At 46.6% G+C, this 26,523-nt stretch overlaps 1 protein-coding gene across 12 annotated transcripts in view; it reads right to left on the bottom strand.

Moving 5' to 3' along the window:
- The window catches only part of SUSD6 (sushi domain containing 6), a 102,850-nt gene that overhangs the window by 53,434 nt on the left and 22,893 nt on the right, over nt 1–26,523 (bottom strand). For 7 of the 12 annotated variants that reach the window (XM_061429245.1, XM_061429251.1, XM_061429252.1 and 4 more), the window contains exon 2: nt 6,078–6,282. In XM_061429245.1, coding sequence (XP_061285229.1) covers nt 6,078–6,198 — 121 coding nt within the window. In that variant the 5' untranslated portion in view covers nt 6,199–6,282. Of the gene's footprint in view, nt 1–6,077; nt 6,283–6,560; nt 6,721–20,609; nt 20,759–26,523 lie in introns of those variants that run through there. The other 5 variants (XM_061429246.1, XM_061429250.1, XM_061429253.1 and 2 more) reach the window with 3 other exon arrangements.

Raw genomic sequence — 26,523 nt, 5'->3', positions numbered from 1 at the left:
GCAGAAACATCCAAGGCTCCTCTCCTGTTGGCCCCGCACCTCGAAGTGTCGAGATAGGTGCTCGGCAAATATTGACAGGTGGCTGCCCACGCCCTGTTTGTCCTTGTCTGGTGCATGACAATCCCAACGACATTCTCTTAAGCCTCCCACTGCCAGAGTCAACAAGGCTGAGCTGCTGGAACTCAAGCCAGTGATAATAAATACACAGGTCCCGCCTTCTCCCAGGGAGACCTGTATCTACTGAATGTGAAGAACTGATAGTCAGGACATTTGTATTATATAAAGTGTCACTCGCTGGCTACTCAGAGTAACAAAGGCCAGAGCCAAATTATTTTACAATCTTGCAGGAGTTCTTGGCGATAACTTCCTGAAACACATTTCCCCTCCTTGGCTTAAACAGCTAAAATACTTTTTGTGAATTTGAGAAGAAAAAACGCTGTGCAAAGAATAAACCTTGAGGAGAATCTGTTTATCTTCTCTGCACTACTTCCCAGAATTCTGAATGATTAAACAGTTGTACTTTTAAAAGATTTGGCTACTGGCAAAGCTAACAAGTTAAAGCAGTTAAAACAGGGGGAAAACCTTGTCTCTAGGGAAACAAGTGAACCTGGGTAGGAAAAAGACTCTTACAAAAGCGAATGCTGTCAAACACAGCTAAGGAAAGGAGGAGGAGGCAAAAGCACTACCAAAACGGAGAGACGAGAAGAGAGTTCTTAATTTTTAATTCTATCTTGTATTCTCCTAGATGTGTTTAGAAATTCTGTAGAATATAACCCTTCTTTCATATCACTGTGCTGATGAAATACCTCTTTAAAGAGGAGACCCTTGGGGGACTTCCCTGGTGGTCCAGTGGCTGAGAATTCACCCTGTAATTCAAGGGACACAGATTCAATCCCTGGTCAGGGAACTAAGATTCCCACATGCTGTGGGCAACTAAAGCCCCTGAGCCACAACTGAACCTGACTGCCACAACCAGAGAGCTCATGCACTCCTCAGAGCCTGTGCTCCGCAACAAGAGAAGCAACAAGGCGGGCCACAACTAGAGAAAGCCCACGTACCACAACGACGACCCAGCACAGTCCAAAAATCAAAGAACAGACCTCTGGCATTCTCATTTTGTTAAGGTTTCAAAAACCCTCTGGACATTCCTAACAATGTACCTAACAAAAGTACCAGCAGCTTTGAGGGAATCCCGGCTCTGAGATGCCAACAAGACAGCTTCACTGAAGGGAAGGACTGACTGTGAGATGACCCAGCTGACTCTCAGCCCCAGCACTGCAAAGGGCCACCGCTGCTCTTTTCTGCTTGGCTTCACGTGTGAGATGCCAACAGGCGGCATTTGAGAATCAGGGGCATGCGAACTGGGGAGAACTCATCCGTATGTGTCTAAATATACTCAGGATGCTGCGCTAAACTGAATCCAAAAGAATCCAAGAGACACGGAAGAAACAAGGAGCACCTTCCAACAGAGCTAATCAGCTGTGGTGTCAAAAGTGCAGACTGGTATCAACTGGTGCTAGAGTCTGGTCCTCACACCTGGCAATTACTTCTCTGTACGCCAATCAATGTCCTAAGTGCTTCATATGTACCATCTTATTTAATCCTCACAACAATTGTATGAAGTAAGATTATCTACTGTCTTCCCTATTCTAGCGAAATACCGACAACGAGGTCAGCAAGATTATCCAAGGTAATGCAGGCAGTGAGGCACCGAGGCAGTACTCATTCTCTTCGTGGAGAGTTCAAACCGTAGGCTGGCTTAAGGTGAGCTGGGTAAACAGGGCAGGGAGACCCAGCAGCAGGCATCCCTCTTAGTCACAGCACACTGCGGAACAGTCGTCGCTAAACACTGCCGTTCCTCTAGGCTCCAAAGCTGAACACACGGCGGCCAAGGTCACTCCTGATCTGGCCACAGTCCAGGCAGCTGGCTACACCAGTATCAGCCACCTGGAATGGGAGGACTGCTCACACCCTCGTAGGTGCTGCTGGGGTGATGAAGAAGAAAGGAATCTCCCAGTCGGTGAGAGGTGGTGAAAGAATTCATCTACAAACCTACCTAGAACAATTAAAGACTGAGCACTCACCTAGTTTTTTTTTTTTATTAGCACCCTGTGACCCTCTTTTACAGAAAGATGTGGGTAAGGATAACCTGTAAGCTTGTAATTAAGGACCAGAGTAGTGGGGCACCTTTGTTTGGGAGGTGGAATGTGTGTTTAATGAGGCTTTAACCCAGAGGAGAGTCACTCAGGTGTTCAGTCTGGTAGACTTGTGGCTTGTTTTGTTCGGAAGTCACAGTGCAAAGCTCATACCATGCACTGGCGGTGTTCTAATCATGGCACAACAATCAGCAAGCAGAGGGCAATTTCTCAACGTCTTTTCATGATGCCAGGGTTCAGCCAGCTCTATAATGACCCACCCAGCCTCCTACCACAATCCCCAAGTCTTTTTATAGTCACAGGTAATTACACCATGGAGAGATTACATCACGTCCTCAGCATGGTTGGCAGCTGACAGGAAGATGCTCTGCGGATGTTTTGGGAACTTCATTTAGCAAACAATTTGCTGTGGTCCCTATTGTTCCTTTCCAAAAATAGAACTGCCTTGGCAAACCCTGTGCCTGAACTGGGACCCAAACAACCACGGGTCATTACAGAAAAGAGCAGAGACAACCACAGAGGCAGACAGGGTAACCCAGAGATGACTCCTGCATCTTTCATCCAGAAAGGAAAACAGATGGTGTCTCTCTTCCTCTGTCAAAGTTATCCTCTGAAGGATGCTGATCTGAGCGCTCCAACAGAGAGCAGTACAAGAAACAGGTCTCAGAGAAACCGGCCACTCAGCAGAGGTAGTGTGGTTCTCAGCAAGAGCATGGGCAACAGAGTCAGACAGACTGGGTACAAATCCCAGCCAGCTTCCCCACCTACAACTGTCTGCCGCTTACCGGCAGTGCAAGTTACTGAAACTCCCTCAGCAGTGCAAGTTATCGAAACTCCCTCGGCCTCAGTTTCTCATTTGTAAAATCGTTACAGGACCATGTAGATCACGGGCATTCTGAGAGCTTTTACGTGATACCACGGAGCCTGACACGCAAATGATGCTCCGTACACATCACTTCCCTACCTGTCCTCTCTTCCCAGCTCAGTGTATGTTACCTCGGACTCCAAGTCCCTTCGGAGACGGTGAGGTGAGCCAGGGCCACCTGCCAACATCTCTCTGCCAGAGTGATGCTAAGGGCCAAAGCCACACCATCCCCCTGAGAGTCGAGCTCTCAACATTTTCCATCTTCAGTGAACACTAAGCACCTAGCTTTATCACTCTGCCTTCCTTGCTTTAGGTGCTTGTGTGATTTTGAACACAGCCATTAAGTGTCACAGCAACGGAAAAAAAATCAGAAACAAAATACTAAGTTTTTTCAATAAAATTGCTCAGAACAGGGAGAGAATGGAAATTAAAAGCTTTTTATACAAGTCAGCAAGGCAGCTGGCTTGGGACCATCCAACTATGCAAACATGGAAGGCGAAAGGGATTCTGGACGGAATCAATCCTTCCTTAACTGGTCAGATTTGACACTTCCTCCCAACCCCTTATCCTCAACCCAAGAAGTGACTCTACATCTCCAGTTTTGTTTTGCTTTTTAAATATTTATTTACTTTATTTGGCTGCTCCAGGTCTTAGTTGTGGCATGAGGAATCTTTAGTTGTGGCATGCGGGATCTAGTTCCCTGACCAGGGGTCGAACCCAGGCCCCCTGCATTGGGAGCATGACCATTAGACCACCTGGGAAGTCTCTCCGGTTTTGTTTTTTAAAGACAGAAGAGGACGTCATCCACATGAAGCCTCCCGCCCAGAGTGACTCAACAGGAGGTCACATACCAAATCTGCTGTTGTTATTATTTAAAATTACACAGAGCACTTTATATGTCAAGCGCCTTCCAATCATTTTTATTAGTCCACACAACACCCACCTAACATCCTCAAGTGTTGTATTTCCGTTTTATAGGTGACACCAAGAGGTCAAGTGATTTACCTGAGGTCATACATACAGCAAGTTTCTTAAAGTCACAAGCAAAGAGACCTGGGAGAGGCTCCTACACAGCGGGGATGCTAATTCCTCTCCAGCCCAAGAAAGGCAAGTTGGGTAGCATGAGCACAGGCCTTCTTTTTAGACCTGGTCTTCCCCTGCAGACTGTGCCCAGGTATGAAGAGTAAGACACGCTTCCTTTTGCCACTCTGAAAAAGGGAACTTTCAGTAACTCTCTCCGTCTCTGCTAAAGATATGACCAAGGGGCAAGCTGAACCCAATCCTCTGTAACCCTATCTCCATTATAACTCCAAATCGATGGCTGCAGATAAGAGAAACCAGGACAGAAAACTGAACTAGGGACATGACATACATCACTTTACGTAGAGCTTTACCCCAGAACTCTCAAGTGCCTCTTCATGATGCTTTTCTTCTAAACCTGAGCAATTACGACCAATACTAGGCATGCTCGTGGTATTTACAACCAGAGACTATGCAGACCAATCACCTCCAGAGGACGCCTGCTGACCTCTGCCCAGTGAGACTCTTGCAGTCATGTTTGTGCCAGGACACATGAACATATCTACTAGAGCTCTCTGGGTAACAAGCATCTCATTATAATGCCTCTGGAATGGGTGTTTAAGAGCAGCTATAGGAACAGGTAAGAAATGCAGGAAGAGACCTTTCCTGACCTGAATGCCTTTCCTCGACTTCAGATTATCTGAGAGTCTTGGTTTCTTGGCAAGCTTGCCTGACACACCACTCATGCAGGCTCGGCCGTACAGGTGTGCTCTGGGTTTCAGGCCAAGCTGTGGGCACCTCCTTCCACCAGAAACCACTCCAGAGAGGAAAAAATATCACAACTTGGTGCACTCGAACGAAGTAATGGTGAAACCCCTTCCCCTGTCTGCACCCTGCTCACGCCAGTACACAGGTTTTATGGGGAATAAAAAGACTGGGCGGAGGCGGTGGGATGGCAGGGGAGGAAGGATTCTTTGCAGATGGGGAGGGAAAGAAAACAACAGAGCCAATTTTCCCATCCCGGTCTGAGCCCACACTACAGACTTATATTTTTTCCATACTGGAGAATAATAATCCCTTTATCCAGCCAGTCTGGGACCATCAGTCCCTGATAATTGATTTCAGACCCTGAATGGAAGGCTGGGAAGGTGTAGGTAGCTGGAAAATGGGGTGGGGAATGGGAGGGTGGGGGGAAGCCCATAAAAGAAAGTGGTGGGGTACAAGGGATGGCCCGATGAAGCTAAAGAGGCCGAAGGCAGAAGCTCTGCCCTCACACGGCCATGGAAGGCCGGGACGCCTCCCCAGCGGAGCCGGGGAAGAGCATGCGTGCTGGTGCGCCAGGCACTGGGCGGGGCTCTGGTCCCAGGGCTGCCGTGAGCCCGACCCTGGGCCAGTGCACAGCCTCTGAGGTCCGTCCTAGCTCTGCCCAGTCCCTTCTTTCTTCTTACTCTGACAGCCACTCCATTCATACACATTCTTAGTGAGCATCGCTTGTTCTGGGCTGGGGGTAAGTTGGCAAACCTCCTCCATAAAGGGCCAAATATCTTAAAGTGTAAATATTTTAGGCTTTGGGCACTACCTGGTCCATGTCACTATTACCCAACTCTGTCATTATAGCACAGGTGAGGGACCTGAGGCTTACAGAAGCAGAGACTCGCTCTGGGTCACAGAACTAGCGAGAGCAGGACTGGGCCCTGAACACAGAGGATTCCAAAGTGCGCATCCTTACCTGCACATCACACTCTGAATCCTACACCTCGGTCCCATATGTGACTATGGCTAAGGGAGGGGGATGGTTAAGTCACCCCTGGTAGGCTCCTACACCCCCACTTCCGGCTGGCTCCCTAGGTCCCTTGGAGCACCCCTGCCCCCCAGGACTGGCTCTCAGCTGTATCGCAGGACCAGCACTGAAGCCACCACCCGCTGCTCTCCCATTAACTGCTCCACAAGCAGAGAATCCCCTTCTCCCAGCCTTTGGGAAAACAATGGTACTGAGTCTTTTCCTTCGCATACTCAGGCAGCAGGCAGGGGCTTACCTGAGGCAAGTCCGTCTCCAAGGAGGGTGCTAAGAATCACCAGGGGAAGGAACACTCCATGTCCCACGGAGGCCACGGCAAACGCTGAGGTGCTCTTTGGTGCTATCCTGCCATGGCACATCTTTTATCCGTCCAAGTTATTTTTAAAAGGAAAAATGTAAAAGCCAGAAGGAACAACTCTGAAGTCAGCCTCAGGTAGATTCACCTAGTTTAAAAAAAAAAAAAAAAGGACATAAGTGAAAGCTTTAGCCTATGTTAGTTATAATAGGCCTTCCTTTATGATAAGGGAAGCCTTGGTAACGTACAAAGTTGAAAGAATTCTAGCAACTGAATCCCTACTGCCAGGAGAAGAGACAAGCATGTAAGTGGCTTTTCAACTCCTCCCTGGGGAAATGCCAAGGCCCATAGTAAGCTGCCACAGGCGTGGTTACCACCTGGGAGCCAGATCCTTGTGACGAGACAAGGAGACCAGAGCCGGCTCACCTGGGGATCCGTCAAGCTGGGTAAAGCTTTCAGAAAGTGCCCTGCTGCCTGCCTGCCGTGGGGGCTCCAGCAGAGCGGAGGAAAGAGATGGTTGTTCACGTGGAGAGTGTTGCACCCGAGTTTGCCTCTGCCTTTGCCACTGGACTCAGAGCAAGTTCAACTAACCGGAAAAAAAAGAGAGAACACGTGTCTAAGAGGGAGAAACCACCGCCTAGAGAAGGAACGCCACAGCCGGCGCCAAGAGCCCCTGGCTGGGCCTGCTCAACCACCAGAAGCTGCAGGAGCCCCTGGGGACCTGGCTCCCACCACCAATCTCAAAAATGGACTAATTACTCAAGGCTCACCCAACACACCTGCGCCCCCAGAGGCCGCATCTGTTGGCTTTATGGGACAAACACTGAGGGGAGAACGAAGCTTAACTGTTGACTAGCCTGACCATCCACTTTGGCTCAAAGACTTAAAGAAGAATAGGAACCAGTATCTTTAAAAAAGAAAAAAAAAAAAAAAAAATCAGGGATCAAGACTTCTAAGGGTTTTTTCCCACTTGCTTTCAGGAAAGCAGAACGGTTGATCATATATTTTGATATAGATCTATTATATTTTACTTAACTCATTTGATATCATTTATCCTAGTTTATAAAAGATATTCCAAATATAAGGTTACACTTCCTCCTTAAACGCCATACACACCTCTTTCTCCAGTACAGCTTTATGTAAACAGATACGCGAGCCTGCCATCTACAATCATAATAAAGGATGTCCCTGAGGGATATCACCCAGCCCTGACTTTAATCCATGCATGAAGCCTTTGGCTCAGGCCTACACAGCCCTTCTAAAGAGAGGTACTGCAGACAGCAATATGAACTGCCTTAGTCTAAAGGAAAAGCAGCTATGAGGGTCTTCAATGAGCATGACCAAGGGGCTCACGAAGAGAGCTAGCCACTAGGTCTTCACTCACCACCCCTCAATGGTTGGGACTGTAGAGTCCTCTGTCCCCAGCTTTTACCCAGACTCCAACTTGGGCCTTCACAGCTATAGAACAGGGATGGTTCATGGAGAGGTCTAGGGATGGAGTCTGCTAGTGACCCAAAAGGGTACACAAAACCACGTGTGTGTAAATGTGTAAAAAGAGTTATGTAGCTAAGAATGGTAGAGTCAGAATGCCAGAATTCAAATCTCTTTCCTCTATTATGACTTGTGGCCAATTTACTTTCTGAGGCTCAGTTTTCTCATCTGTAAAATGGAGAGAGTAACCATACAATCATCTTCATAGGGCTGATGTAAGGATTCAGTTCAGTTCAGTCCCTCAGTAGTGTCTGACTCTTTGCAACCCCATGAACCTCAGCACACCAGGCTTCCCTGTCCATCACCAACTCCCGGAGTCCACCCAAACCCATGTGCATTGAGTTGGTGATGCCATCCAACCATCTCATCCTCTGTCATTCCCTTCTCCTGCCCTCAATCTTTCCCAGCATCAGGGTCTTTTCAAATGAGTCAGCTCTTCACATCAGGTAGCCAAAGTAACGGAGTTTCAGCTTCAACATCAGTCCTACCAATGAACACCTTAGGATCAGACAAAGTGCTCAAAACAGTGCCTGGCACTTTGCAAGTCCTCAGTAAACAATGGCACCTGTTGCTATCATAATTATGAAGATCTGAGCATCAGAGGAGACCTTAGAGGTCATCAGGCTTCATCTCCTCTTCTGAAACAAGTCAAAACTAAGGTTCAGAGAGTTAAAAGGTTATGCCCAGGCCGCCAGCCAGTTAGCAATGGATCCCTGGTGCTGCCACTGTACATGCAGCCACAGCGGGTAACCTGGGCAGGCACTCACCACCCCGCAAGGGAAGAACAAGTGGATCATGGAGAAGGACACCTGCTCTTGCCACATGACAGCACGTGCAGAAGCACTTCTGCAGAGAATGGACGAGGCCAGATCAGGGTGGTGCTCACTGTTCCGTGCATGAGTGGAGGCAATCAGGAAAGACTACCCAGGAGAGGGGATGCTAGACAGACTACTAAACGAAGTGTCCAGTGGAGAAGGAACACATTAACTACAAGTGGCTGGGAGCAATGGAACCCTACACTCCCAGGAGACGCTAGAGGCAGGTGCTAGGCTAAATTTAAAATCGATCCTGAAGACCAGGACTTCCCTGGTGGTCCAGTGGCTATGACTCTGTGCTCCCATGCAGGGGCCTGGGTCCATCCCTCGTCAGGGAACTAGATCCCACACGCCACAACTAAGACCTGGTGCAGTCAAATAAATAAAAATAAATTAAAAAATAAAAACTTTATCACTGAAGACCATGTGGAGCTTCCAAGGATTATACACAGGGAAGTTCTAACACCAAATTCTTTCAGGAAGATCACTGTGGCACAGATTTTAGAGGACTGGTTACCAAGTGGGAGGGTAACTTGGTATGAGGGAGGGTTACCAAGTGGTAAAGAATCCTACATTTAGCATTTTATAATTAATGTAGGGGATTCCCCATTGGCTCCGTGGGAAAAAATCTGCCTGCCAAGAGGGAGACCTGGGTTCAATCCCTGAGTTGAGAAGATCCCCTAGAGGAGAAAATGGCAATCCACTTCAGGACTCTTGCCTAGGAAATCCCATGGACGGAGGAGCCTGATGGGCTACAGTCCATAGGGTCACAAAAGAGTTGGACACGACTTAGCAACTAAACAACAATTAAAGTAGAGCTCTCTGGAGAACCATGTGACAATATCTAGCCCCCAAATGCACATATTCTCTGACTTATCCATTCTACTCCTATAATCTGTCCTCAGAAACCACTTGTGTGCAATGATACATATGCAGGATATTCAGTGCATTATTTATACTGGCACAAGACTGAAGGGGACTAGTTAAATAAGTTACATAACAGAATACACGCAGTGGTTTAAAAAGAACTGGGCAGTTCAGTCTGTACTAATATGGAATGACTTCCAAAGTTAGTACGTGAAGAAAACCATGTGCATGTGTGCATGTGTTTTTAAGACACACACACGTGCACATGCGTGTACATACACACGTGTGCGTGCACACACACACACACACACACACACACACACACACACACTCTTGTATGCGCTGAAAGTCTCTCTCTGGAACTGATGCACAAGAAACTGGCAGCTACCAAGTGCTGTCAGGGAAGAGATCTAGGGGTTACAGGGCAGAAGGCTCACTGTTCACTGAACGTATTCCCTTTTCATCGCCTTGAGTGTTGTACCTTGTGTATTACCTAATCAAATAGATAAAATACAAAATAAAATTAATGCAGCAAGGCCTTCCCATAGGCCACCCACCTCCTTTCTCAACAAATGAATGGACACGCCAGCAAATCTGATTTTCCCTGCCAGGAATACAGTGGGTTGCAGGGCTCAGCACAAGGGTCATCTCCTGGGGGAGTTCTTTTCTGACATGTCACACCCACCTCCAGTAGAAATAACCCTCTTCTTACTCCCCAAGTGCCCTGAGCACCCTACTCTGACGTTACCTCTATCAGGTGATTACATCTGTTTATCTGTCTTACTTCACCAGGCTCAAAGTTTCTGAAGGCAGGGACCGTGAATTACTCAACATGGAATTTTCAAAAGCCGTCACAGGGCCTGGCACCAGACAGGCAGGCAGCAAATGTCTGCTGAACTCATGAATACTATGGGGAGAAGCGAGTATGGAACTGGGGAAAAGATGCATACATATAAGCTCATGTTTTGTTTTGAAGAAACAGGTGGTTCCTCCCTTACTGTTAAGCAGCTACCTGGGGCAAGGGACTAATTCCACCATGAGTCAAAGACCTGATCAAGTGCAGAACAAATGGGGTGATGGAAATTAGGGCTCTGCAGAGAGAAAAGATGAACAGAGGAGAGTCAAGGAACGTTCACACGCAAGGCTGAGCCAAGGGTAGTGCTTTAGAAATAACTTGGAGAAAAGTGAGTCCCCACGGTCCCAGAGTATCCCAAAATGGGAAAACTCAGCTATTATAGAGAAAGGGTCACGCTACACCTAATCATTTTAAGAAAGGATCCGCTTTGAATGCAGAATTTTAAAAAACTGTCCTTGAATTGTGGCTTTAGACCAAGTAAAAAGAAAAACACTGAAAAGAAATTAAGATTGAGTATTCATTACTATGCCTAGAAAAAACCTATAGGTGAAAACTTGGGGAAAAAAAAAAGTATTCATTTCACTTCAGTATTTTTTTGGGGGGGAGGGGGATGTTTTAGTGACTACTTCTCCTGATTAAAAAATTATGATTTAGAGAAAGAAAGTAGAATGGTGGTTGTCATGGTCTGGGGGGAGGAAGGAATTGAGAGTTACTATTTAAGGTTTTGTCAGATGAAGAAAGTTATGGAGACAGACAGTGGTGATGACTGTTTGACATTATGAATGTACTTAATACCACTCTTCAAAATGGTTGAGACAGTAAATTTTATTTTATGTGTGTTTTACCAGAGTAAAAAAAGAAAAAAAAAAACTGGGAAAAATTATGATTAAGAGGAACTGGGAACTAATCATGCTTACTTCCAAAGCCTGCGCTCACACCCATCCTTACAAGGCATGTAGCATCTAAACCAGACGTGAGGAGAGAGGAAAGGATCTGGAGGACCAACTGCCACCAACCAGCCTGCTGGTCAGGAACGCTCTCTGGCTTCTGTTTTCACACCTAGAAACGGCTCTAAAGCCTCTCTCAGCCACAGAATCCTCCAGAGCGCATCCATGCTTCTCTTTGTACAACTCATTGATTCCTCCAACAGCCATCGTTCCCTTCCAAAACGTGAGGTGAGGAAGAGTCATGGAAAAACCTACATTCACCCTTTTGATTCTCCTTCTTGGGATTCTTGCTGCCACCTCAACAGCCTGTGGTAAAAGGAGACCACCATGATCTGGACTGCCATCGGGCCCCTCCCACCTCTGTGAACCCAAATGTCAAAAGCTTCAGTGACTGTGCCCTGCTGAATGTGATGGTCATAAACATTCGTTTCCTGTCCAGAGCCAAGAGGAAAGACACTGCCTTCACCTCTGCTTCCTCATCTGTAAAATGGAAGCTGTGAAAACCAAGCTTGAGTTATCTCACTGCTGCTGCTGCTAAGTCGCTTCAGTCGTGTCCGACTCTGTGCAGAGACGGCAGCCCACCAGGCTCCCCCGTTCCTGGGATTCTCCAGGCAAGAACACTGGAGTGGGTTGCCATTTCCTTCTCCAATGCATGAAAGTGAAAAGTGAAAGTGAAGTCACTCAGTCGTGTCCGACTCTTCACGACCCCATGGACTGCAGCCTACCAGGCTCCTCCATCCGTGGGATTTTCCAGGCAAGAGTTGGAGTGGGGTGCCACTGCCTTCTCCGGGGTTATCTCACTAGTTTCTAGTTAAGGCTCAAAAGAGACAAAATGAAAGGGACTGCTTGCTCTGTGAACTGGTAAGACTCAGATCTTCTATTCAGTCTCAGCCTCTAAGCCAAGACAGCAGAAGGTGACCTGAGAAAACTGCTCTTAAGAACGATGACAATAAGCATGGCACGCCTCCGGGGCTGAGGACAGCCTGTAACACGAGCTCCGAGTTCACACAGTTTGCTTACTTGTTGTTGCCATAGATGCTTCCAGATGAACCAAAGAGCCTGCTAAGATTAAAGGTATCCTAAGAGTCGCTCACAGCCTAGACAGGCAGCAGCAGGGGTCAGGGGGAACCCTGGAACAGCCGGGGCACTCAGGACCCAGCCCCTTGTAGCCCCTGTGCCTGGGGCCCATTCCTGCACGCACTGCTCCATTCTCCCTGCTCCTCAGGTCGAGGATGTCACAGTCCTGCTGCAGGCGCGGTCAGGTCACACTCTACTGAGCCCTCCTCTGTGGAGGCTAAGGGTTCTGACTCAGCCCTGCCAGCCTCCCAGAGGCTAACTGAGTTTCTCTACGGCTCAGACTCAGTTTACATGAGTCACTCAGGACAGATTATTTCCTAAGTCATGACCATCTCTCCCTTAGTTATAAGAGGTAAGTGAATAGGTAAGACCAACAGAAATCCTTTCCTTGCTTCAGGCTAGTCTGGAAAGGGGATGGTGGTGATGGAGAATCTAGAATAAGTTTGTTCCTTTGATTAACCATCTTCACCAACCCCCATACTACCATGTGATGGGGGGAAGACAACAGTTCATGAAGTCAGAACAGAATTTAACCCTTGCATTTCAGATTGTATGGAAAATAAGTGTTAGCTCTGTGGAGTTCAGAGCTCCTCAAAGGTTGTGATAAGAGCAGGGAACGTGCCGTGGGGCCCTCCTTGCTTCTCCCTTTCTCCCAGTGGTGCCTCCCAGCTTCACTCTCATTCATCCTGATTCCGCTGGGCCAAAGCAGCAAAAGATACCTAAATGCCTCCCACTCCTCCCCCATAAAATGTCAAAATTATATTACTTTTAGATGTCTTCAGTTCACTTTTTTCCTCCCTGGGGATAAATGGCTCCTTCCAATTTTGCTAACCTCTGTATCTTCCCCTTTCTTTTATGCCACCAACAGCTGAGTACTTCAATAGGCACGAAGTTGTCTTTTGAACTCTGAGATCCTTGAGAGTCATAATGTTACTTTATCCATTTCCTTTTCATCTCCAGTCCCAAAGCCAAAAGGACACAAATATCAGAGGTCTTGTTAAAATTTACCTCTTATAAATCACAAAAATAATCCTCAGGTTTTCTCAGAAAAACTTCCTGGTGCTTCCCTGGTGGCTCAGATGGTAGAGTCCACCTGCAATGCAGGAGACCCAGGTTAGATTTCTGGGTCGGAAAGATCCCCTGGTGGAGGGCGTGGCAACCCACTCCAGTATTCTTGCCTGGAGGATTCCATGGACGGAGGAGCCTGGTGGGCTTCAGTCCATGGGGTCGCAAAGAGTCAGACACAACTGAGTAACTCACACTTTCACTTTCTCAGGAACCACTGAAGCCAGGGTAAGGCAGGTACTGGAGGCTTTTCTGAATTGCTCTGATATCCCTGTATTCTTATCTTTCTTCCCAAAATTGCTCACTACAGCCTCTTGCTGTTTTGTTCTCCCTACCCTGTTCCTCAGGCTTCAGACAGCAGAAACACCAGCAGATACATGGCACCTTCCCTATAATCATCTCTAATGACTCTTTTCTAGAAGCCAGCAGGATGACTGCAGCATGGACCTGCAGGCAGGAGACAGCCCTCATGTCCCAGCACCACCACCCAGCAGTGGCTGGGCCTCAGATGAGTCGTTCATTCTTCCTGGCACTCGGGGCCTGCATGATCCCCCAATGTCCTTTCAGTTTTAAGCGCTCTGGAATGTCTTCTAGGGAAAAGGAGGGGCCTCAAAGTATTTCCTCTGAAACAGAAGTCAACAAAAGTTTTGAGTAGAAGGAAGAAATGTGAAATCCTTCCTCTTTATTCCCCAGAGCAGACATAGCCTAGCATCTACCTCCCTCTGCACTGCAACAAACTCAGGAGATGCCGCTTTTCCATTTAGAGCTTAATCAATCCATCACCACATTTGCATAGGCCATTCATACCCAGTGTTCCTAAAGCCCTTTCCAAAAATAACAAACAACTAACAACAACAACAAAAAAAAAACCAGCCTCCACACACCCAAAGGCAAGGATCACCACAGAGCTGTAAGGGCCCAGAGAGAAACAGAAAAACGCAAGAGAGGATGGAAAAGAACAAAGACAGACAGACTCAGGACAGGAAAAAGGAGAGACCAGGCAGAGCGCCTCGGCTCAGGCCATACATTTCCAACCCTGAAGGCAGGAAAGTATCTCTCCTCTGGACTGATGGCCTGAACCAAGACAAATACTTTGCCTCCCGATGCCTCTGTTTCTTCATCAGTAAAACGGAAACAGTTTCATGTTTGTCTCACTCAGAGAGGATGGATCCGTGGAAAGATTCCTGCAGACTGGGCAAGAACCTCTGGTCTGCATGGATGTTGCTAGTTAGGTAGTCCAGGGCAAGTTATTTTCAGTTCCCATCTACAAAATGGGTAAATAATACCCACCTCATTGGGCTGTTGGGAGGTAGAAACAGGATCAACGTGAAGGATCAGAACAGCGTCTGGAATACTGGGCCCTCAAATTAGCGCTGCTGGAGGCCCCTTCCTGCTCTAACAGGCTGTGACTGAGCCCACATGAAACTCCCAAAGGGCACTGTTGTCCTGAGACAAGGCTCAAAACACAGTTAGTTTAGAAGAAAGAAGAGCCACGAGGTTAAACAAGTAAACCTCCAGAGGTCTCTCCCATGAAGTTCTAAAAATATATATTTTTAAGGAACTGAACATGCCTCTCTCCAAATTATATAACCTTGTACGTGAGCATCCTGAAGTGCTATGTGTCTAAAGGGACCAAGGAGGTTTCCCTAAATATGTCCCACAGTGTAAACATGCTGTAGGACAGGATAAGGGCAGAGTTTACATGACTGAGATGCACACACACACACTCTCCCTCTCATTACATCATTACATAGGTGCCACTGTGCCATTATTTTACAGATAAATGCAATCAAAGGGGCCTAGAAGTCTTTCCTCCTCCTGCTTTCATACTGCAGAGGGCTCCCTGCTCTTTTTTCCCAGCACAAGGTCAAGCTTATTCGCATCTCCTCTGGGAAAACTCATCAACTGAGCCCACAGCATGGGACAGCTCTTCTGAACCCCCAGCAACACTGCATGAAGACTGGGAGAACGAATCATAACCTTTCCTGTGGACCACTCACAGTCACTTAACTGTTGTATACTACATTTACTGCAGGTGGTAAATTCCTGCAGAGCCCACCAACTGCCTCTTTCTGTGCCCCAGAGTGTTCAACATTTATTTGTTCACAGAAGGGGAAAATAAAGATAAACCCCAAACCCCATAATGTGTGTAGGAAATACAAGATGGCAAAGTAGCAGCAGATATAAAACAGGAAGAGAGGATAGATAAATCCTGGAAGTTTTGCCAGGCAGGAAAACAGATGCTTGACAGACATGGCTGTCATTGGTTCCTGGACCCAAAGACACGTCTACGTGTCATCACAGCCCTCTGCTTGGTCTCCATCAGAGCTGAGCAGAGCAGGTTTCAATACTAACTTGGCAAATAAAGGCTGGGAAGCTGATTTGCTAAATCTGATTTCTCAGGGCTCTGTGTTTGCAGTAACTATACTGCAATTCAGCAAATATTTACTGGCTGTCTTCGGTGCAAGGCCTGGGTGGTCACAGAGATGACGTGGGGCATAGTTCTTACTCTCAAGGAATTCACAATCTCCATGACAGGAATTATGTGTTTATCCATATAGCACTGTGAAACTGTTACTAGGGTTTTGTTTTTTGTTTTTTGTTTTTTTTTAAAGTGCCATGAGGACACAGAGGCCATAAGAACAAAGGATTCTGGTTGGGAGTAGGGGGAGGTGAAAGAGGAAGCTTTGAGCTGGACCTTGACTATCATGAACAGATTTAGTGAGCTCTCTGGCCCGTTCTGCATCCACAGGTCTAATTATAAAGAAAGAAAAAGAAACGGAAGAACAATTCACCGAAAGGATGGCAGAGGGAGAGAGGAAAAATAAACAGTGATAATTCTTTCTGCCAAGAGTTGCTGACTGCTGCTGTCTGGCAACAGGAAATAAACATATCTATATATTTTCACTGAAGGGGATGTTTAGGTGCTAGATTTTGGTCTTCTAAATACATACTCATGGCTGTGCAGGAAAACACCTCCTCCAGGTCAAAAATAGCAAACCCAAGAGAACTGGCTGAAGCAGTGGTGTTTACTTTTTACCATCACCGTGGATCACTTTCCAAAGGCTCTCACGTGGGAGGGTATAAACAGGTCTGTGTCACTTCCTGGTTCTCAGGCCTTCTGCTACATTCCCAGTCAGTCTGGGAATGCTGCCTATTTAAAAATAAACTGTAAAAACTCACCCAAAACCCCCAACTCCAAACCACTCTTTACTTTGCTTCATTTGATTTCACTGGAATTAAAAGGGGTTCAGCAAGCAATGAGACTAAAATGACCACAGAGAATGGATTCTCAGGTGAAAATGAAAATACAGGCTTATTGAGTTCAAGGTCAGGAGATTTAGATTCTACTCATGTTCTGCCTCTAACTGGAAAACCTGACCTTGAAAAAGCATGATGTTTCACCTCTCTGTACAATAGCCGCTTCAGCATTAACCCCAAGATAGTTATCCAATCTTTCTGGACCTCCATTATCCTTATCTATAAACTAGCACTAACAATAGCTACCTTGTAGGCATCATATCATGTAATACATGTTATCATATGGCATGAGTATGGTGTAAGTATATCATATGGTGTAAGTATCACATGGGAATTACATGTAAAGCACTTAGCACATTGCCTGTATTCAGTAAGTCGTCAAAAATAGGTGTTCTAGTTTTCACCATCTATTATTGTCATCATAATCTGAAAATGTAAAAGGCTGAGCTAGATGGATCACTACCTGAAGAGCTTCTCTGGCTCCAAAATCCTCTGGTTCTTTAAGTCACCTTCTCCTTTTTTTCTTTTCTTTTTTTGATGTGGGCCATTTTTAAAGTCTTCACTGAATTTGTTACAGTATTGCTTCTGCTTTATGTTTTGATCTTTGGGCCTCAAGGCACGTGGGATCCTAGCTCCCCGACCAGGGCCAGGGATTGAACCCACACCCCCTGCACTGGAAGGCACAGTCTTAACCGCTGGACCGCCAGATAAGTCCCTTCTTTTTTTTTCTTTTCAGGCAGTTAGATGGAAAGGAAGGGAGATCAACTTGGAGAAGCATGACAGTTACCAATATATCCTCAATGTTTATATTTGATACACTACAACACAATTAAGGAAATTCATCAATGAGCTGAAAGGGGCATGCTCCGCTCCCTGGGGAAGAGCCTTGGCTGTGACTCACACTGAAGCCACAGCATGGGTACACCTGCTGCCTCTACGGCCTTGTTCGTGAAGCACAACACCCTCCAGGGCCAGCACAGTGCAACTTCATCCACCTCATCTCTACCTGTTGTGCAGCTCCTCGTCCTAAAAGTGAGCACGTGGCCAATCAACACACTTCTAGTAATGACTAATCCCCCCTGCAAAGCAGTCCTGTTTTAAACAAAAAAGTGCCTTCTCCTTAATATAATTTGAATGTGGTCAAAAATTTAACGCCCTTCCCCAAAAGTTAAGAGTGTAATCAGAGTATAGTAACAAGATCGAAGTGCTAGACTGAAATTAAATTCAGATGAAATTAATAGGCATTTTCTTGTATTCGCTCAGCATTCATAACATGCTAAAGACTATACAGGATGCCAGAAACTAATAGGATGCGACGAGTGAGAACCACAAAGGATGACACCGAGGTTTCTGGCCCGTGACTGGGTGAATGGTAGAAGCTACCACAAGAGGAAAGAACATATGTGGACAAGCAGGTGCTGGTGAAGCATGTGATGAATGTAGCTCAGGTTATGTTTGGAAGGACTGAACTACAGGTACTTGGAGAATATCCAAGTGGAAAGGTCTAGCAGGCAAATTAGAAATGAGTATGAAACTCCGCAAAGTGCTCCAAACTCAGGATATAGCCCTGGAGTGATCGGCCTGAAAGTGATTGGCTGAAAGCATGCAAAAGAGATGAGAGCTCATCCTGGTGAGAGAGCTGAGTGAGAAGAGAGTCAAGACAGGATCCTCGGGGAAACACTAACTTTCTAAAGCAGAATGTGAAGGAAAGAGAGATCATTAAAGACCCTCCCAAAAGTACAAGGAAACCAGGAGCCTATGCATCAGAGCTGTCACAGGAGGGACACAGTGATTCAAGGAGAATGTGAGGGTGAGTGGCAGACGCAACAAAGGTCCCATAAATGAAGCCTAAAAGACATCCATCCATTGGATCTGATCACGAAGTTATCACTAGTGACCTCCTCAAAAGCAGATTTATTACAGTCATGAGGGAAGATCATGAATTCAAAGTGAGAAAGCACAGACAATAAGGGCAAAACTACTGGGGGGAAGGATGGTGGAACTGGAAAAGAAGGAAGAAGAAAGATGGGATGATGGCTAGAAAGAATTTGTGTACTACAAATTCTGAGAGTTGTACCTTCTCAGTTAACCTAAGGTTTTCAGTTAAAGCTTCTGGAACTGCAGCTCTGAGACACTCCCCCCACCCCTACCCAAGCAAGACAATGTCTTCTAGTCCAAATGTTCTTCATCTTGTGTTAAGTTCCAAGAAGCCTCCTAATTTATAAGCAAACCATGACTCTTCCCGTCCTCCTCACATATTACCCAAACTTCCTGTAAGTTGTCAAGGTTGGACTGTGAGGCCCCAAGCAAGAAGGAGAAGCAGGAACTTGCCTACTGTTCCTTCCCCTTTGATTAGTCCCACGCCCAAGCACCACCTCTGCCCTGACATGACCCTCTCACGGTACAGAGCCATCCACCAAGGCCTGCATGCTCTAGGTCTAGCTCCAACCATACCTCTGGTTCTCTCAATACGGAGTTCAAAGTCAGGACCTGAGAAGAAAGGATCTGATTAATGCACAAGAAGGAATATTCCCTTAAATCTCTAAATACAGACTCAAAACTTATTTCAAATTAGTCAAAATTCAGGCAGAGGTATCAAATGAAGAATCTCATAAAGTCCATGTATCATCTAAGATTATGTTAAGAGGGACTGTAATAAAACTCAGCAGATGAGAAAGAAGCATCGTAATTTGATGAGAGAATCTGATAGCTCCCCCAATTTTAACACATATCTTACTAACTTCATTCAACACATAAAGAGCACCTACTTATACTGGATTCCACAAAAGGTATAAAAGTGGGGGAAAGCTCATACCTTTAAAGAGTTTACAGTCTACAGGGGAGGTAAGACACATACGTAAGTAACTACGATGAGGTAAAATGTGAAAACCCAAGGGAGATATATAGTCAAAGTGCCAAAGAGAAAACAGGGAAGTAAGGTGGAGCCAGCAGAAGGAAATGAAACAGTCAATTAAAGAATTAATCACAACATGGATTTTAAAGTCATAGGGAGTTCAATCCTGATTCTGCCTCTTGTTTTTCAGAGGTACCTAGGTGCCCTGCGTTACCTCCTGTGAGTCATATACGAAGTTGGGGTAGCAATACCTAGTTCACAGAATTGTGACGAGTCCGTGATTCACGCATTTCTGGAGTTTAATACAATATCTGGCCCAGAGCGAGACGTGAGATGCTGGCAGGGCCACCGCACACAGGAATTTAGAGCTCCTGCGTCTGCACAGAGCTGTCTGGACCCTCACTCATGGACAGACAGCTGAGCATCCACTATTTGCTCATCAACTGTGCCTATTAGTTCAATCAGTCACCCAGGTTGAATGGCACTATGGTCAGGAGGCACAGGAATGAGGCTCAGAGCGTATATATGCGTATGTTCACATCAGGATAAACCTGGAAGTACACACTCAGTGTTCAGCTTGGAAGCATGGCATCACAATACAGGTGAAGTTTCAGATTATACACCACATACTGCATGACACTACAGCATGCTATTCCTTTGGACACTGTAGCTGTTCAGTAAATGTTTGGTGCAGTGACATGACCTGAACCTGGTTGAATTCCCAATGAAATCTGTCTCACTGGATTAATTTTTCAACAAGTGAACACAGGAGGCAAAAGACACCTAAAAATTAGCCTGAGGGACACAGAAGTCATAATGGAATAACAGAGACTAGATTTACGTTTTCCTTAAACAACTAGAAAGTCAGATATAACATATTAAATAATGGTTTTCAGACATTTAAAAATAGGTAGCACAGGGCAGTGATCCTTGAAAAAAGGGAAAGAAATGCAGAGTCCTGCTGGTGCCCCAGCAGGGCTAACCTGCTAACTAACCCCCTAAAGGCATCTTCAGACCAGAGAGTAGGCAAATAAAAACCTGAGAGTTCAATGATTTCACTGAGTTGGAGAGACAGCTGGGAACTGGGGGATGTCAAGGAGGCTAGAACGTGCAGGGCAAAGTAACTGAGAGGAGGGAGCTCCAAGGGAAAAAACTAACGATCTGCCGAGGCTGAGTGTTGATTTGTGCACGTGTTAGAGGAAACTAGCAAGGCTAAGGAAAGAACCAAAGGAAAGAACTAACCCCCGGCGCTCACACGGAGCCAGAAGTTTACACGTTCCCATGGGCCAAAGTGGAAACAAAACATCTCCTGGTTCACAGGGCACCGGAAGGGATCTTCACAAGTGTTGGCCTCAGTAGTGGGACCATCCTAGCCCTCAACTAAAGGCTGTCTGCAAAAAAGAAAAAGGACAAAAATAAATAAAGGCTGAGAACCAAGCCTTGAAAGGATCAAACCAATTCTAAGTAGTAACTGAATTGCTTCTGAGAACAAAGCCAAAAAGTTTTTAAAGGAATACAGAAAGTTTCAGCACCTAACAACATACAACTCACTATGTCTAGTTTCAAATCAAAACTGAGCAGACATGCAAAGAGGCAGAAAATTATGACCATGACCTATGGTCACAGGAGGAGAATAAACAAACAGAAACAGACCTAGAAATGACACAGATGAACACAGAGGATGTTCAAATCTCTGTTACAAATATACTCTGTGTGTTCAAGAGAAAAGAGGAAGGGACGGGCGTGAGACCACAAAGACTCAAACGTTTAAACTTCTAGAGGGAAAAATACGAATACCTGAAAAGAAAAATATACAGAATGGGATTAACAGATTAGACACTGCAGAAGAAAAAATTCAATGAACTTGAAAACACAGCAATAGAAACTATCCGAAGAGATATACACAGAACATAAGTCAGAAGTATGACTGTATCAAGCAGCCTAACACATGCATAATTGAGGCATGGGAAGCGCACATAGGTACACACAAAAATATTTTTTTGATGTAAACTATAAACTCACAGATTCAAGAAACTCATCAAACCACAAGAAGAAGTACCTCAACAAGAAAACACGGCATGGCACACTGTAATCAAAATGATGAAAATGATCATTAAAGAGAAAATATTAAAAGCAGCCATGAGGAGGTAGGAGGAGAGACAATGCACCCAGAGAAACAAAGAATCACAGCAAGTCTCCTGTTATAAACAATGCAACCCAGGAGGCAACAGAGCATCATGTTCAAAGTATTGGGGAAAAAATCAATTTGACACTCATTTCCTAAGGAAAAGCTGACAGGAACTATGAGTTCCCATCACTAAGTTTTTTGTGTTCTGCAGTAATATTTTTCAGGGAGGCCTGTGCTGAGCACAAGACGTAAACTCAGTGGTCTTACAAACATCTGCAAGTACTTGTTGTTGTTTAGCCCCTACGTCATGGCCAACTTTTTGTGACCCTCATGGACTGTAGCCCACCAGGCTCCTCCGTCCATGGGATTTCCCAGACAGAATATTGGAATGGGTGGCCATTTCCTTCTCCAAGGGATCTTTCTGACCCAGGGATCGAACAAGCACCTCCAACATTGGCAGGCAGATTCTTTTAACACTGAGCTACCAGGGAAGCTCTTTGGAAGTATAGTATTCTATGAGGAGTAAAAAGGGGTAAAGACCCTTTCTTACTTTCGTAGAGACACGTTTTATACTCTTGTACTCAGAACATTACAAACTGAAGCTTATTTATACAGTCATATTCCTTAAAATACTGGAAAAGAGATAAGAAAGGTCTATTAGAGGATCCATGCCTTAGCTGAAGAAAATCAAGGCAGAAAGAAAAAGTAAACCCCATCATGGAAAGAGTCAGCTTCACCAGCATTAGGCCTGAAGAGGCCTCCCTCCCTCAAGTGTACACATCTACTGGTTAATGTGTCTGATGGACCTTTACAGATTCAGATAAAATATTTTTTCAGAATGAAAGAAATATTCCTTAAGAAGAGGTAAAAGTAACTCAAGAAATGACATAGAGTTACTCAATTCTTAGCTATGCAACCCAGTCCAGGGTAACATAATCTTCTTCTCATTAAGGACCCTGGGCAGGCACCCCATTCTTCAGAGTCCAGCCTGGGGTTCTACCCTGGAGGGACCATTAAAATGGCAATTTATCTGTTTTCAACATTGGCTGGTCTGGTCTCTCCAGTAAACTGTAGTTAATAAACTATAAGGTCCCGGGAAGGCTGGAGCTCTATCTGTTTTTTTGTGCTTTCTTTGTAAACTCTGAGACCATGACTCTCTCAAAAAACCCTAGTATAGGTGCCCAAGAGGGACTCTCCTCCCCAAAATAACTTACTGCCTGAACAAGTGGTTTTCAGTGGGGGCAATTTTACATGCCACTCCAGTCCCAAGGTTTCTAGCAACATTTGGAGGACTTTTTGACGGTCTTAACCTGGGGGATGCTATTGGCATCCAAGTGGCAGAGGTCCAGGGTGCCAGCAAACATCCCATGATGCACAAGACAGCCCCCCAGAACAAAGAATTTGGCCCCAAATGTCAAAAAGGCTGCAGCTGAGAACCCTGGCCTGAGTGGGATCAGCACGGTGCTGAGCAGGTATCAGCAGTTGTGCTTGTAAATTCCCTGCCGCCGCTGGCAAGTCTCTTCCTATCACCTGTCTCCGGGCAACGCTTTGATCCTGCTGGTGTCCCTAACTCAGGCTTACATCCCTCAGAGAGAAGAATTTACTAAGAGTTTAGATGTCTGGGTTTTCACCCCATCTCGGCCACTAGCTGTTGATTCTGGCTGTTACATATCACAAAATTTTTCTGGGCCCATTTCCTCCTCTCTAAAACAGAAGGCTTGGAAAAGATGACTGAGGAGTTCTTCCAGCTCTAAAATTCTATTTGAAATGCTATCTGTCCTTATCATGAGCCAAAGAGAAAGGATCCAGCTTAGTGTGCACATCCACCCCTGAAGGACAGAGGTTCTGCTATTGTAGAGACAGAATCTAGCCAAGGGGGAGCGCCGGAGAAGCCAGGAGCTCAGTCAGGTACAAGCGATCCAGAAAAGGCTCTGCAAACACTTGCTTAAAGCCCAGCCCAGGCTCTCAGATTTAAAATACATAAGAAAGTCTCCCTTCTGCCTTTTCAGGTCAATCTTATTCATCAGTGTTAAGAGGAGGAGGGGGAGGCTCAGGCCACTGAAGAGCAGCCCTGGAATCACTTGGGAGCTTAACAGAGACACTGAGTCTCAGGGTCTGCTCCTAAGTCACTTCAGTCGTGTCCTGACTCTGTGTGACTCCACAGATGGCAGCCCACCAGGCTCCTCTGTCCCTGGGATTCTCCAGGCAAGAATATTGGAGTGGGCTGCCACTTCTTTCTCCCTCATCCCTGATCTACAGAATGAAAATCTGCATTTTAATAAGATTCCTCCGGTTTGAGAAGTTAGAAAAGTTTGAGAAGCCCTGGTTTAGGATATACTGCCCTTTTATTCCCTGCTCTGTCATCTCCTCACTTGTAAAGATTACTTTCAAGACTGTCCACATTCCGTCCTAACTCCACCTCCTTGCACAGCTTGTGCACATGTACACACACACACATACACACCAGTTCAGAACTTCCAAACCCAGAGTCACCGACAGTCAGGAGGACAACTTCCTTTCTCTTTGCCTCTTGCCTACATCCACTGTTGCTGCTAAATCGAGTCAGTGAGACCCCATAGACGGCTGGCAACCAGGCTCCCCAGTCCCTGGGATTCTCCAGGCAAGAACACTGGAGTGGGTTGCCATTTCCTTCTCCAATGCATGAAAGTGAAAAGTGAAAGTCAAGTCACTCAGTCGTGCCTACATCCACACAAGGCCAGAAAGAAACAAGACTTGAAGCACAGGCTAAATCAGAGCTTTTCTGAGCTACTGATTCAGCCCACCCCTGCCGTTCAAAGACTCCTCAGGAGGTGGGATGGAGAACCCAAAGGTACAAACTCTGATAGGAAGAGACTCGTCATTTGCATCTGAACAGAGACCGACCAGAGTCCAAAGTTTCATTGTTTTCCTGCCGCCGCTGCTGCCTTACTTACAGAAAGATTCTTGGGGCACAGGCTAAAGGGCACAGCACACACACAGAGTAAACAAAAACACAGCAAGGGTTCTCCTGGGGATGGGGGCAGCTGGAACAAAGCAAGACCACGGTGAACGGTAGCCTAACAGAGCGCTGGAACACAGGACAGAATGCGGGGAGAAGGGGTAGACTCTGCTGAGCGGCTAGTGCGGGAGAGGAGATTAGGTTGGGGCTCAGCCCCCACCCCACCCGCGGGCCTAAGCAGCAGATGGCTCAGCCCCAGGCAGCTGGCAGAGACAGCCAACTGCACGTGCCTGCCCGCCCCTCCCCAGGGCAGGAAACGAAAGGAGCAGGGCCCAAGCCAAGCATCACCTCCAAAGATCACCCTGGGGGTGGGATGGCAAAGACACCCAATGCTCTGCCACCAAGAGATGAACCTGGAAAACATCTCTAGTATCATCCAAGGTTCTTCTGCACCCACCTTTGCTGCCTCTGGTCATCTTTTATTAGGAGCAGACTCATGGGGTCTGTCTTGGGATCCTAACACATTACAGCCTAAAGTTCAACCTATCCATGTTAAGAGAGGGAAACTGAGGCCTAGAGGGGGACTACGGCTTGCCCCGGGAACACAGGGCTTGTTAGTGGCTGAACCAAAACTCAGCTCTCCCAACTCTTCACTCAGCAAGGTTTCCCAAATACCTCCCACCGAGCCCCCCAGACTGAGTGCCAGCCCCAGCACTGTTCCCAGTGCTCTGTCCACTGAGCCCTCCAGGAATGGCTCCTGGCCAGGCCTCTGCCAGATGAGAATGTCCGGTAGCGCTGAGTCTCCAGGAACTCCAATGCAGCCAGAGCAGCTCAGGGGAAAAAATTCACGAGTAGCTACCTGCCTCTTCCAGAAAGGAAGCAGAAGGTACACACAGTTAACACTCAAGGAAGGCTGTAGTTTTGGGGGTGTGGGGGGCGGTGTGTGTTTGGAAACGAAAAAGGCTTGTTCTGAGAGCTGAAGGGAATTATCAGCCAACACAGACTTGGAGGCAAGTCGGAGCTAACTGCCAAACTAGACTGGCTTAATTAAGACTCTCCCACCCTCTTCCCCAGGAAACCCACCCCCTCCTCTGGCTGGTCACACTAGCCATAAGAAGCAGTCATTTCAGGGAAGCTGAAGCCCTCTCTGGCGACCTGGCCCTGGGGGATGGGCTGTCAGCCAGGGGGCCAGGCCGCTGGAGCTTCAGGGCCCAGCTGCCCTTACTGTCAGCTCAACATCTGCCTTCAACAGCACCTGCGCTGCAGCCCACTCTGGATCACTGTGTGTGCAGAGTGGAAAAAAACACTCATTAGCTTTTCAAATATAACCCTCTACAGAACCTAAATAGAAGGCACAGTTACTCAACTGCAAAGCAGAAATCCTCTTCTCCTCATCAAACAAAGGTGCACGTCCACAACCAGCTATGTGGTTAAAACTGGGCAAAAAGAGGCTAAGGAGTACTGGGGTGAAGTTCGTTGACTAACTGCACCCAGAGACCTGGCAAACCCCAGCTCCAAGGCCTTGAAGCATCAGTATAATGAAAGCATCCTAAGGATGAGAGGTCTTTCCTAAACGCTTGTGGCTTTGCTGCTGCCTCCACACTCCAGGGCAATCACCATAGGCTCCTCCTGCCCTTCAGGCCCAACATCAGTCCAGGACCCTGGACATGGATATGCGGGGCCAGACAGTGGCCTGCCAGAAAAACTGCCTTACTCAGGGGCTGAAAAGCAATGTTTGATCTAGTACAACCAAGGGGTCATAATGGGCCCTGTGCTCAAACCCCTTCACATTTGTCACAAGCACGCTGCGGGTAGAGGGGCGCGGGGGTGCAGTGAGGGCAGGGAATCAGGACACTACAGCCGGACTTCCTTGTCTTCCACCCCAACAACAGCCCCTCAAGAACTTGCCCTCCTGAAGGGCAAACACGGTTTTGATTTCCAAACCTCACTGTTAGAGAGAACTTCTTGTTTTCTCTCTCTGTTTTTTAAAACAGATGAATGCTCCCCTAGGGAAAAAGCAGCTGTAAATACAGTAGAGGGCAGAAAGAGAACACTGCTAGGAGTTCCAGAGGAACCATTATACTATTGTA

The sequence above is a fragment of the Bos javanicus genome, chromosome 10 (genome assembly GCF_032452875.1).
Source record: "Bos javanicus breed banteng chromosome 10, ARS-OSU_banteng_1.0, whole genome shotgun sequence".
Classification (NCBI taxonomy): Eukaryota; Metazoa; Chordata; class Mammalia; order Artiodactyla; family Bovidae; genus Bos; species Bos javanicus.
This window is presented reverse-complemented; position numbering and strand designations above follow the sequence as displayed.